The 13,171-nt window shown below is 52.4% G+C and overlaps 1 protein-coding gene across 2 annotated transcripts in view; it reads left to right on the forward strand.

Annotated features, from left to right (window-relative positions):
* Positions 1 to 8,458, forward strand: part of IL17RD (interleukin 17 receptor D) — an 81,649-nt gene extending 73,191 nt beyond the window's left edge. For both annotated transcript variants that reach the window (XM_075550008.1, XM_075550007.1), the window contains exons 12-13: positions 729 to 1,668; positions 2,686 to 8,458. In XM_075550008.1, coding sequence (XP_075406123.1) covers positions 729 to 1,668; positions 2,686 to 2,798 — 1,053 coding nt within the window. In that variant the 3' untranslated portion in view covers positions 2,799 to 8,458. The remainder of the gene's footprint in view (positions 1 to 728; positions 1,669 to 2,685) is intronic.
* Positions 8,459 to 13,171: the final 4,713 nt, after the last annotated feature.

A 13,171-nucleotide genomic window follows, 5' to 3' on the forward strand; every position in this document is an offset into this window, starting at 1 on the left:
TTGCAGAAGAGGCCAATCTAGTTGCTAAGAGACACTTAAAACAGTTAGATAACAATGTGGTGAGAGATAAGTTCTGGTGAGGGCCTGCAGCCTGCTCTAGCCAGGTCCAACCGAGACCCCTTTGTTCTGGCCTGAGGCTGCAGGGGTCTGCTTCTGCTGGTCACCACGAATGAGTCACGGAGTGCCACCATGGAATCACAGTTCACCCCCCTCCTTCCCAGGTGGGCTGTGGGCGGCATGGGCAGCATGATGCTCCTGGCACAAATACTTTCTGGACATGGCTACCCAGGATGGTGAGGGGCTGTGATGTCCATGCTTGACCTCCACTTTCCAGCCCACTCGGGGTCACTCATCACATTCTCTCAGAGCCTCCAACCGGGGGCTTTGTCTCTAGGCAGCCTTACCTATCAGACACACGAACCCTGGTTACTCTTAGTTCCTTGAGGGCGGCATCTCAGGTGGCTTGTGCCTGAGCCAAGTTGCTGAGAGCCCTGCACTGCTGTCTCTCGCTGGTGGCAAACTCGTGACCTGACCAGACGAGAAAATGATCCCATGGAATGGATGGCTAGCCCTGCCCGGGGCCTGGCGTGTGGGAGTCCCCTGCAGAGTGCAGCCGGTGACAGTGACGGACGGGATGGTTGATGGGCTTCTCTGCGCCCCCATCCCCCGCCCTCACTGGGCAGGTGAGGTAAGACGCACCCCCACCCACCCACCCCCTCTCTCTCCAGGTGACTCTGGACCTGTGGGAAGACTTCAGCCCCCGGCGCGAAGGGCAGCGAGAATGGGTCATTCAGAAGATCCACGAGGCCCAGTTCATCATCGTGGTCTGCTCCAAGGGCATGAAGTACTTTGTGGACAAGAAGAACTCCAAGCACAAAGGCAGGGGCCGGGACCCAACGAAGGGGGAGCTCTTCGTGGTGGCGGTGGCGGCCATCGCCGAGAAGCTGCGCCAGGCCAAGCAGAGTGCCGCGGCGCTCAGCAAGTTCATCGCCGTCTACTTCGACTACTCCTGCGAGGGCGACGTCCCCGGCGTCCTGGACCTGAGCACCAAGTACAAGCTCATGGACCACCTCCCCCAGCTCTGTTCCCACCTGCACTCGCGAGAGCAGCGCCTCCCGGGGCGAGAGCAGCGCCCCCCGGAGCATGCGCCCTACGTCAGCCGGCGGAACTACTTCCGGAGCAAGGCGGGCCGCTCCCTCTACGTCGCCATCTGCAACATGCACCAGCTCATCGACGACGAGCCCGACTGGTTCGAGAAGCAGTTCGCGCCGGCCCACCCGCCTCCGGCGCGCTCCCGCGAGCCCGCGCTGGAGAAGTTCGACTCCGGCCTCGTCTTGAACGACGTCACGGGCAAGGCCGGGGCCGAGGGCGGCGGTTTCTGCCTGAAGGCCGAGGCCGCCATGGGCGGGGCAGCCGCTCGGCCCCAGCAGCAGCTCGGCCTGGACGAAGAGCCCGAGGCCCGGGCCAGCCCCGAGGGCAGCGCCGCCCTGCGGCCCCTGCTGCACTTGGTCAAGGCCGCCGGCCCCTCGGACATGCCGCGGGACTCGGGCATCTACGACTCGTCCGTGCCCTCGTCTGAGCTGTCCCTGCCGCTGATGGAAGGGCTCTCGACGGACCACACGGAGACCTCCTCCCTGACGGAGAGCGTGTCGTCCTCCTCGGGCCTGGGTAAGAGGGGCAGTGGAGCGGGGGCTCGGCCGTGGCTGCGTCCAAAGCGGGTTCCCGACTCGTACATACCGACTTGGCAGCGGGTCCTGGTGTGCAGAGGGCGGGCTTATTGACAGTCGTGGGGTGTCCTGCGTTCTGGAAGTACATGTTTGACATACTTGAAACGCTGGCGTTAAGTGAGGATGAGCCCACCCCCGAGTCCTGTGAAGAGCGCGCTGTCACAACATGTGCATCAGCATCCCCTCTCCGAAGACCTCAGTCCCCTGGGCGGGCAGCGTTCCCGTGAGGCTCACAGACCCGGCTCTTTGAGGGGGGAGGGCCCTGGGTGGTACACGCTGCGTGTATTCAATTGTTCACCTGAAGCAGCGGTTCTCCACCTTCCAATGCCGCGACCCTTTCATACAGTTCCTCGTGTGATGAACCACAAAGTTATTTTTGTGGCTGCTTCATCACTGTCATTTTGCTACTATTATGAATTGGGCGACCCTTGTGAAAGGGTCATTCGATCTGCAAAGGAGTTACAGCCCGCAGGTTGAGACCCGCTGATCTAAAGGTTGGGCATTCCAGCCCACCCCACCCCACCCCATCCCCAAGCGGTAAGACGGAAGAGAGGCCTGGCAAATCTGCTCCGAGGTTACAATTGAAAACCCGTATGGAGCAGTTCTAGTGTGCGTCCATGGGCTTGTCACGCAGCAGCGGTAGTGCTGTTGGGACCCACCGTTTTTGTCACCCACCCCGTTTCATCTTTGAAGCTGTATCTCTGGGGCTTATGGACACTGTCACCTCGATCAGAGCTTGGCGCCTAACGCCCCAGGTAGGAAGGCTCCTTCCCACATGCGCTGGGACTCCTTGGAATGTTGCTTTCTCCACCCTGCTAGAGAGCGAGGGATGGGTGAGGTGCCTGCCTCACTGTGCAAAGCCTGTAGCCCAAAACCCGATTCCAGCCACGCCTGGCATACATACCCGACCTAGTGACATGCAATGACCATGTGCCTTTGCCCTCTCCCCTTTCCCCAGGTGAGGAGGAGCCTCCTGCCCTTGCCTCGAAGCTCCTCCCCTCTGGGGCGTGCACAGCAGAACTGGGGTGCCACAGCTACACTGAAGAACTCCACGCCGTCATCCCTCTGTGAAGATGGGAAGCATAGAAGCATTGCCACTTTAACGGCCACCTCTCCTGGCTCTCTGGCGCCCCCTCTGGTTGTGTGGCCCACTCTGCCACTGGGATCTTGAACCAGGATGTTCTGATTGAAGTGTTGGCCAGTCCTTGCTCCCCCTGCCCCAGATCGTCCCCGATATCTTGGCCATGCACCCAACCCTTCGAGCTCTGAGGTGCACAGCTATAGACCAGGCCTGGGAACCTGTGGCTGACCACGGGAGGTCAGTCCTGACATTCAGACCTGCTCCAGAGACTAGGAGGAGATGAGTAAAGAGAAACCGGAAAATGTGTACACGGATTGTTCCAATTCAGTTAGCCCAGCAAACTTGGCTTGTTTGATGCTGCTGGTGCCTTTGATTTGAAATGCTTCGTGGAGAAAGCACGTGCAGGATCCCAGCAGCCACAAAAAATCAGGAGCGAGTCTGTCGTTGCTCCTGCCTTCTTGTGTTAGGGGTGACATGGCTGGTTGAGGGGCTCTGGGGCTGGTCAGACTGGCCTTTGTAACCCATCTGTCCCGCATGGTGGGTCATCATGCACAAGATACTGCAGCACCTGGAGCCCTTCCTCCATACAAATTGGGGTCATGCGGATCTTTGTCTGGCAGCCAGGTGTCTGTCCCCAGGTTTCATCTGCTTCACAGTCTTCCCAAAGTTGGGGCCCAGCTGGAGGTTCAAAATTCCGGCTTGGGACAGTCGTCAGCCCGTGCGCTCTGTGCTGGGGACATGCAACTGGCATGGGAATGGTGGCAACAACTCTGTGAACCCATGTGGGCAAGGACAGGCCTTGGTTAAAGCAGGTAGAACACCGAAGGTGCCCTTTGATTACCTTCTGAAGAAGACCTAGAAGTGCTTGTATCAACCAAGTTCACTTTGTATTTCTGAGGTGTTTGTCTCTGCCCTTCCCCAAAGTAGAGAGTTAGGGTTTTAACAGGGAAGCATTTGCTTTTAAAAGGAAAAGTTACATGCTCTCTGTAGGAATCCCTTTTTGCAAAGTGTTCGCAGTTCCCATCCCGGGTATAATAATGTGTGCTAGTTTCCCCTGAGGACTCCTTTCCACCTAATCTACCCATATCCTTAGGGGGGAGTTAGGGAGGCGCAAAAGGAGTGGCGTTGAGCAACTTTCTTGGCCTTTTCCAAAGGCAAGGTTGGACTTGGCACTGGTTTTTCTCAGCGTTCAACGCCAGGAGCCGTTGTTTTCACCCTTCCTTCAGATAGGGCCACACTGAGGGGGCTGGTGCTGAGAAACATCCGGAGGAGGGCGGGCCTGGGTGCTGGGCTGCAAAGAAAAGGGTCGTATGTATTTTTTGCTGCAAATGTGTCATACTCCCTGCTCTAAAAGGCAGCTGGCAGCTTCTCAGGACAAGAACGTGCTGGTCTGTTCTCTGACATCAAGTTTCCTGCAGCTGCTCTGGGGCAGAGATGAGTGGCCCTGCAGGACCATCTCTCCCCTCCCCCCACCTCCTGTAAGACTCAAGTCTCGGAGGAGAGAAGTTCCATGTTGTCACCGTGGAATCCAGGAGGCTGCACTGCCAACCCTGTGTCTGTGCACGCTCTGTGGAGGCGGCTGTGCGCCCACGTTTTGGAGCAACATCAGAGGGGTGCTATGGAGGAGAAGCGTTGCCCCCAAGGAGCCATTTAGGAGCGGCTGTCAGGGTGGGAGGGAAGGAGGTGTCCTTGACAGTGGCTCCAGGGAGCGGATGAGGCATTGAGCTGGGCCCCATGGGAGTGGGCAGAGGGCTTGGCAAATGAACTTCAAGTGGAGAGGACAAAGGGAGCGTACCTAGTTCGAAAGGGAAGTGATTCTATAGTTTGGATCAAGGGTCTGGGTACTTATTTTGAAACACTGTTTTTGATGGTCATCAACTTCAGGCCGACACACAGGGAAGGTCCCAGAACTATGGTGTGAGAAAGTGACTTGGAGGATGGTGAGAGGTCCCACTTCCTGGTCTTGGTCTTGCCTCATTAGCCTCACTTTCTGACCCGCCCTGTGTCATGCTGGGAATGGGAATGGCTGCCCAGCACATTAAGGCAAACCATCTGTTCCAAGCAGAGCTGCATTTCCTTCCTTGCAAATTGCCCCTGAAGGTGGGAGTGGTAAACTGAAATTCAAAGGAAGCCCCTGCCAACGCATAAGTTTTTAGACACCAGGGAAAGAAGAGTTAGAATCTGGGGTGGTGTTAACGTGAGCCCTTAACAAAAGAGGGCTGTGGGTACAATTCACTGGTGTCCTATGGAAGGGGGCCAGCCAGGTTCAGGGCCCCCGGTAACTGAGCAAGTTCTGCGAGTGGCAGAAGGTGGGGATTGATTGTTCATCTGAACAAGCCAAGGCCCTGCAGCAAGGACTTGGTACCTGACTCAGCCTTGCCAGAGGGATAGATGCTTCTCACAGAGGGGTCTAAATCGTCCAGTGCAGAAGGACCACCTGAGAGCAGGCTGTCTGGGGCCTTGCAGCTCTCTTAGTCCAATTATCAGAAGTCATTTAGATCTAGGCCCAAGTACTCAGGCAGGTGACACAGCGAGGTAATAAGTGTTTTGTGCCCCCAAATAACATGGGGCCTTAAAGTCAATGACGTAAAATTTCTTGGCAGCCGTATTAAGCAATAACGGAAAGTAGTCCCAGATCACATGTTTGAAAACATGTCTAGTAATGACGTCGATGAATCAGTGTGGTGTATTTAAGCAAAGTTTGCCAGATGTTCGGTCTTATTGCTTCATAGCCACAAGTGTCTGTTTTTTAACCTGCTCGGCCTACGCTCAGGAAGATTCTTTTGAAAAAAGTGTATGGTGATACAATTTTTAGAGATTTTTTCCCCCATGATTATCTCTTTCAAAGGAAAAAAAAAGACCACCTATTTTACTTCAGAAGAAGAAATGATAACCCCCCCCCCCCAAAAAAAAAAAGCCTTATCAGATAGTCATTTGGTCCTCAAAGGAGAGTGGTGAATGGTGGTGTCTGTGGAGAGTCCGGGATAGATGGTGCCAATGGGAGGTTGGTCACCTTGCCTGTTTGTGTTGCTGGTGAAGACTGCTGCCCTTGAGCAGATGGGAGGTCAGAGCAGCTGTAAGCAGCCGCCAGGGATAAGGCAGGCAGCTGGGGTTGCTAGCCCCTCCGTGTCGGACAGTAGGTGATAGAACGACAAGCTGGGTACCCACCTTTCTCCTTAAAGGGAGGCCGGGGGTCTGAACTTTTATTTGATGGACTCTGGTTCTTTGAATATTGGCATCTACATTTTTTAGTGTATATTTGAATTCTGGTCCAATGAAATGGACAAACCTGCTATGGTCTAATCAGCTGCTAGTTTTCAACTTCTGCTCTATAGGAGTTGAAAGTATTCTGTGGTAATTACAGATAATCTAGTGCTACCAGAAAATGCTGTTGCTGGATGCATCCCTTACTGTATCTTTGCTCCACCACTCCGAGGCTTAAAAACGATCTGATGTGATTCTGACTGTTTAGAATGTTAGGTAGCTGAGGGAGCGGACTGGGGAAGACGAGCCCATGGGAGATTGCCAGGAGCAGGGCTCCAGAAGCCGAGATAACACTAGAGCTGAGCCTCCAGCCCGCAGCTGATGCCCACAGTGTGGGCGGCTGCCTCCCAGGTGCCTCCAGTATCTTTGTTTTTAGTGCCCACTCTCCCCTAAATAAGAAGCTTGATAGTTTCTTTACATCTCAGTGTCTTACAGATCCCTGGTTGGTGCTGTAGCATAAGCCATGGGCTGCTAACGACAAGGTCCATAGGAAAAGAGGCTGTCTGCTCCCATACTGATGAGCAGTCTTACCCTGTGCAGGGTCCCTGTGAGTCGGAATCCACTCATTTGGGTAGTGGGTTTTAGCTTTTAAAGAGAAAGGCAAGCCAGTTACTTTTAAATTAGATTTCTGTTATCCTAATTTAAAAACGATGGCACCTGGGGCAGTTTTGTTTGATCTCCACACCTGAAAGACCGTATTGATTCTAGCTCTTGATCGAATCTTTTTTTTAAACAGTATCTTGTTTTAAACGATCTGTGAACAAACTGTGGGAGCTGGGGAATGTGATAGGGGTGCTGTAACTGATAAGGAGGTACTGGGTCATCCTTTCTGCTGCCTCCCCTCTTTGACTCAGGCAGTCTGACATCGGCTGATAGCTCTGCTTACTACTACTTCAGAGCATTGTGGATGGGGGAGAGTTTGAATGGTCCCCACTGCACCTAAGGCTGTGCCTGAATTATTTCGGACATCTCTCTGTGCATGGATGCTGAATTGGCAGCAAAAGAAATTCTGAAGCTTACTCTGCTGATAAGAGCACTTTGTAGGACTTCCTTACGAAATCTAAGCCCGCCTCCTTTGTTCCTTGGGGAGAAACAGCAGCTGGTCATCTGCCTCTTATTTGAAAACCACAGTGAAGTTAGCCCTCTGGTGCTTTTGTCTCAGTGATAAGACAAAATCCCACCTCCTCAGGCCATGTTCCGGAGCTTGTTTTCCAGGGACCATTGTGGCCTTCCCCACTGGACACCTCTCAGCCCCACCCGTCTTCTTGTCGGCCGGGTGGGTGCTGCCTTCATGTCAGTGCCTTTGAATGCCAAGCTCGGTGGAATTGGAACATTCTAAAGTGCCTGGCGTCTGTCACTCGTTTAAGACATAATGCATTTTTAAGTAACAGTATGGCCTGTGTTCATTTTGAGGATTGTTTACTGTCAGGTGATAGTTTCCTTGCCTTCGTAATGGTCCCCGTCGTACCGTCTAATGTTTCTAGTGCCTTCTGGAGATAGTTTCCAGCTTTGCCCTCTTGAGCGACAGCTGCATGTCCCTCCCAGTTTGGATTCTGTTTTTAGTAGCCACAGAGCCACCTTGAGCCCAGGGCTCAGTGTTAATCAGTGCTCCTGGCTTCCCCGTAACCACTGGCAGCAAATTGCTAAGGGGTGTGTTCCAGTTGCTGCGTGAAGGTTAATTTACAACTCCCCCACGGATGATCTCCTGGGGATTGGGGCTAATTGCCTTCTCTCTTGGGTGCCTCTTCACACAATTCAGCTGGGACCATGAACCCCTCAAGCCTTCCCCATGTCCTAACTGCCCAATAGCCTCAGCTCTGACTTGACGGGGCCCTGTGTGCTGCACCATCAGAAGCCTGACAAGGAACACAAACCATTGCAACTGAAGTTCAAGTCAGATGCAATTTCAGTTGCGTAGATGCAAGCACCATCTTTTGTTTGTAGGCGATACTGGCACAGCCCGCCATTCCTCATGTTGGGCACAATAATTCCCGTTGTATTGCACTGGTGCGTGCTTGTCTGTCACAGACTCGGCATCTCAAGGGGTGGGGGTGCAGGGAGTCGACAGCAGCAGAAGCTTTTGTTAAAACCAAATATGTTTGTACAGAGAGTAGGTAACTTAGTTTCTCTGTTAATAAAGAATCTAAGCGACTGTTTTTACGACGGCACAAGTGTTCTCACAAGCTCGAGGGGGACCTGTGTTCTTCCTGACATGCTGGGGTTTGTTGGAGCCGTGTGCTCTATTTGTTCTTAAATTGACAGTGGTAACCACTTACTTGATTTGTACATACTTCTGTAAATAGTTGACAGTAGCTCACAGCTGACTTTTAAAAAATGTTTTTTGTACCGTAATAGTTCCTGCATCAAATAAAAGATTTTGCTTTAAGCTTGCTTTGGTTGGTTATCTTAGAGCATCTCTCCGGCTTCCTGCATAACTGGAGCCCCTGGCACTGTAATAATGGGGTGGGGTGGGGGGAGAATTGCTGTCAGCATCAGCTTAAGGCTGAGTCCTGTGAGGTGGGGTCAAACTTGCCCCCGCTGTCCCTCTCACAGAACACTGGGTTCTCTGCCGAGTCAAGTAATTCGTGGCAACAGTCACATACAATTCACAGACAAACCTGTGATTACAGGGTTGGTTAGGAAAGTAACTGGTTACAATTCAGGATCTGGAAAGACTTGGGATACAGTTCATTGATCAGGACAACCTCTTAGCTGTGTTCAGACCTCTCTCCCTGGCCTCGGCCTCCTGATCTGGCCTGGCCCGGCCCCTGCCCTGCTCAGGCAATGTTACTGAGCTCTTCAGTTCCACTGATAAGTGTCTAGGGACTCTGCTCTGCCTGCAAACCTCCTGCTCTCTTTGGCTCCCTGCACCAGGAAGCCCAGTTCATCTCTTGCCAGTCTTGGGTTCCTGCTCTCTCATGCCACCCCCTTTGGCTGCCTTCTGTGTTGCAATTTCCTCTCTGTCTAGGAGATGCTCAGCACAGGGATCCCAGGGCTAAGGGCACACTCCACTCCTGACTCGTCTTTTCTGATGGTTGTGAAGGTTCCCCTACCACCACTGGATTGATTCATTTTAAACCTGGTAGGATGACAGAACTGACCAGTCCCCTCGATTGGATTGTATACGCGTTACTTGTCTAGTCCCACCCCATCCCCAAGGATGCTGTGCCCCATATTTACATTATTTGAAATCTATCCAATCCCCACGATGGGGTGTAAGCACCTTATTTACACAGCCCACCCAGTCTTTTGATGGAGGTTACAAAAACATTAAATAACTCGCTGTACCACATGCAGGTTTTTGATGCCTCTGCCTCGGAAAGGAATGGGTGTTTAAGAAGAGCGGCCAAGGCAGCTTGGACAGTAAAGGATAGAACCCTGTCTTGAGCCAACAAGGCTATCCACCTGACCTCTGGCAGCAGTTGTGTCCGGAAGACATGGTGCCAGGGGTACTTAATGTGGGAGAAAGCTCACTTAGAATAAAAGAATTTTCAGAAATTTTAAAAGGGCCATGGTAGTTTGGGAGGGGCGGGGCACAAACTGATTTCCATCAAACAGAAAAAAAGGTGTGTACTCACTGTTCCAGTCGGCTCTTGACTCTCACTCCTGTGCACCCCATGCTCAGTGAGTTCACCTCTTGGTGTCTTATCAAGTTAGGGGTCTGTTCCTTATTCCAGCGGTGACCTCGAAACTGCAGTCTGGCTTTCAGCATCTCCTCTGTAGATGTCTTGCCTCTTAGGGTGGTGTGCGAGTGAAGCAGGGTGATGGGCGTATGGTGCTTCCTGCGTAGTGTAGCCTAGTACGTGGTACACAGCACGAGGTAGGTACACAGTCCTTCAGGGATGGTGACCTGTACTAGCTGCACAGCAGACACGCAATCTAACCAGGATGGGAGAGTGTGACCCTCGGGGAGATTTGGCGGCTTAGCAGGATCTGTGCTACAGTCATGTTTATGAAACTGGTGAGCATACAGGTGCAAAGTTATGAGAAATGTCCCAAACATAATCAAATATCTTGAAGGGATGAGTCTCTTGGCATGGGGATTCAAAGACTATCGTCTCAGGGGACACGTAGGACACTTGGCCTAACATCCACTGAGACGATATTTACTTTGTGAGTACCGACTGGCATCTTAAAAGCTCACGAGGTGTTACTATTGGTCTCTCAGAGTCTGAAGAACAGGGGAGGAGTGGTGACAGTTGAAGACACATGGAAACAATTAGTCCGGCAGACTAATGGACCACGCAAACATCCACCTCTCCAACCTCAGAACGAGATGAACGAGGTGGGGCCCGACCACCACGACCAACTGTTCTGAAAGGGCTCACTCAAGAAGCTTCCTGAGATTGGGAGGAAAATATGGAACAAAACTCAAAAAATGAGCAGGTTTACTGGTGGACTAGAGGCTGGTGGGACACCCACAACAAAGAGCACCCAGTGGGTTTGAAAATGAGCTCACCCCTGTAGCTCAGTTTTCAACCAAACAAGAGGTCTGCAAAGGGAACAGTAACACTAGAGAGGTATGTACCCCGTAAAAGAATCTAATATTTGAGCTCAAATGGGCAGCATTTCATGAAGGACAGAGCACAGTAGTTTAGCAGAGGGAGGAATGAAAACGGGAAATGGAGGAAGTGGGATACGTGATGTTTCCTTGTGGGGAATCACAATCAATGACATGAAACAACATGCACATGAGTTATTGAATGAATGGAAAACTGATCACCTTAAACAGTCACCCAGTTCACAGTAAACAGTTGAAAAAAACAGTTGGCTGTCAACTGACTTAATTCATGACTACCCCATGTATGTTCAAGTGGAACGGTGCCCAGCGGGGTTTTGCTGGCCGGTTTTCCGGAAGTCGGTTGCCGGGCCTACCTTCGGAGATGCCTGGGGAGGACCAGGAGCTCTAGCCTTTGCATTCGTTGCCATGGGCGTTAGCGGTCTACACCATCCAAGGGTTAGATGTTCACTCAGGACTTGTCTCAGAAGGGGACTGTTCACTTGAAGAAAGAAAAAGGACGCAGAACACAAGCCCTTTGGTCATTGTCCCCAGAGGATATTGTGCAGCATGTAGGGCTTGGGAGCATCTAGGAGGGAAAAGCGATTTTGCCTGGCACTTACCTATTGCACTCCCAGGGCCCCCACCCCCAGGCCTGCCACCTGCTGCCCTCTGGAAACCAAAGGATAACGAACGGAAGGAGTGGCAACAAGCAGCTCTTGCCGCATGTTCTGGGCTTTTCCAGGGGAGGAAATCTTGTCAAGGCCTTGCCTCCTCCACTTCAGTATCAATGGATTCCCGTTTCCTGTTCTCTGCAGCTTCTCCTTCTCAGAGCCAGCCTTTGAGTGCCACGTGCCTTAAAACTTCAGCCATGGAGCCATTGCTGACTCGGCAACCCCACGGTGGGTTTCTGAGACTAACTGTTTACAGGAGTAGAAAAGTCATTCTTTCTCCTGAGGGGTTGTGGTTTCGAACTGCTGACCATACAGACCGCAGCACCACCAAGGCTCCTGCCCAGTGCTTTTGACAGATCTTATTTACCTCCACAGCTGCCCCGTGGGCAGGTGGTCTTAGTGGCTTCATTTTACAGATGAGGAAACCCAGCGACCGACCATCACTGACTGAGAAGGGCTCACAGGTGGCTGGTGGCAGGCTGGGATTTTGAGTGGCAGCAGAGCCCTAACTAGACTGCTCCTGTGTCCCCTTGGTAAATGGTGTCGCCAGCCGGTAAGGATGTCCTTGTGTGGTCCAAGGAAAGAGAGCTTTTTCCATAAAGTTGGGAGGGTGCTTTGCTCTGGATGGGAGCAAAGGCAAGGATAGTTTCTCAAACTCGACACATGAGGGTAGAATTTTTGAGATTTCGATGTTGGGAATGAGGATCAAATAATAGCGCTCCTGGAGGAGTTGGCTCTGCCGCCTGCCCACTGCTTGGGTTTTCCCAAGGGCATGACACACAACCCAGGCAGGCAGGATGGTGATGAGAGGCTAAGGGACAGAGACGTTCAGTGTCTCTCTTATGAAAAGGCTACATCCCTCAGCAGGCACCATCAGACTGTGACCTGATTGACAGGTCGGGCACCGCCCCCGTCTCCAAGTAGCTATCATCAAGTTGACAAAAATCTAACCACCTCACAGCCCTTCTAGATCATTATTCTGCTGACCTCCAGGGGGCGATACCTTTGGGAAAGGCTGTGCCAGATGGACAGATAACTGCTATTGAGTTTTTGCAGATGCAAAGCGGCCCTTTAGGTCAGGGTAGAACTGCCCTGTGAGTTTCCCAGACTGTAACTGTTAACGGGAGTAGGAAGCCCAATCTTTCTTCCAAGGAGCAGCTGGTGGTTTCAAACTGCTGCCCTTAACGGATCAGCCCAAAGCATAACCATTACACCATCATAATGGCAATGAAATCCTTGATTTTCTGGAAGTCAGCTGGCTATGGCCTTTATGGGCCATGGCACCTGATTCGATGCCACTCCCCTGCGGAAGCCTCCAGTGGCCCTGGACATGAGCATCAGTTCCTACCTGGTCCTGCAGACCTCTCCTCTCCGTGGGCCTTGCACCTCTCTGGCCAGACTACACTTGTCAATGTCCCTCACATGTGGCTCCTGCCCTGGGGACTTTGCCTGTGCCATGTCTTCTGTCTGAGACACCACCTCTCTGCCCCTCCAACCCCTCTGGGTGGAGACTCCGTCCCTGACCATATCCACCCTGCGCCTAAGTCCTGGCACCGGCTTTCAGGAGCCTTTCTCTGCATGGGTGATGACGCCTCTCGTGTGTTGTTATGTGCCAAGGCCTCTTGCCCCTAGAACAGTCTTGGTGAGGCCAGGCTCTTTCCCTCACAGAGGCTTCCATCTGGGCTGGGCCTTGGCCAAGTCAGCTTGACTCTCAGCTCCCGCACCCTTTGGATGGGCTTGCCTCTTGTGTTGGTTGTGCCGAGGGCCTAACCAGGAACCAAGGACGTGAATAGCTGCTCCTGTGTAGCATCGTTGGAAAGTGGATTACAGCAGACGCAATAGGGTTAAAATTGAACACTATCATTTGATATCCCTGCTGGCCCATTGTAAAGTTGTTCTAGTTTTTCATATTTTCTGCTTTTTTGAG

The sequence above is a fragment of the Tenrec ecaudatus genome, chromosome 5 (genome assembly GCF_050624435.1).
Source record: "Tenrec ecaudatus isolate mTenEca1 chromosome 5, mTenEca1.hap1, whole genome shotgun sequence".
Classification (NCBI taxonomy): Eukaryota; Metazoa; Chordata; class Mammalia; order Afrosoricida; family Tenrecidae; genus Tenrec; species Tenrec ecaudatus.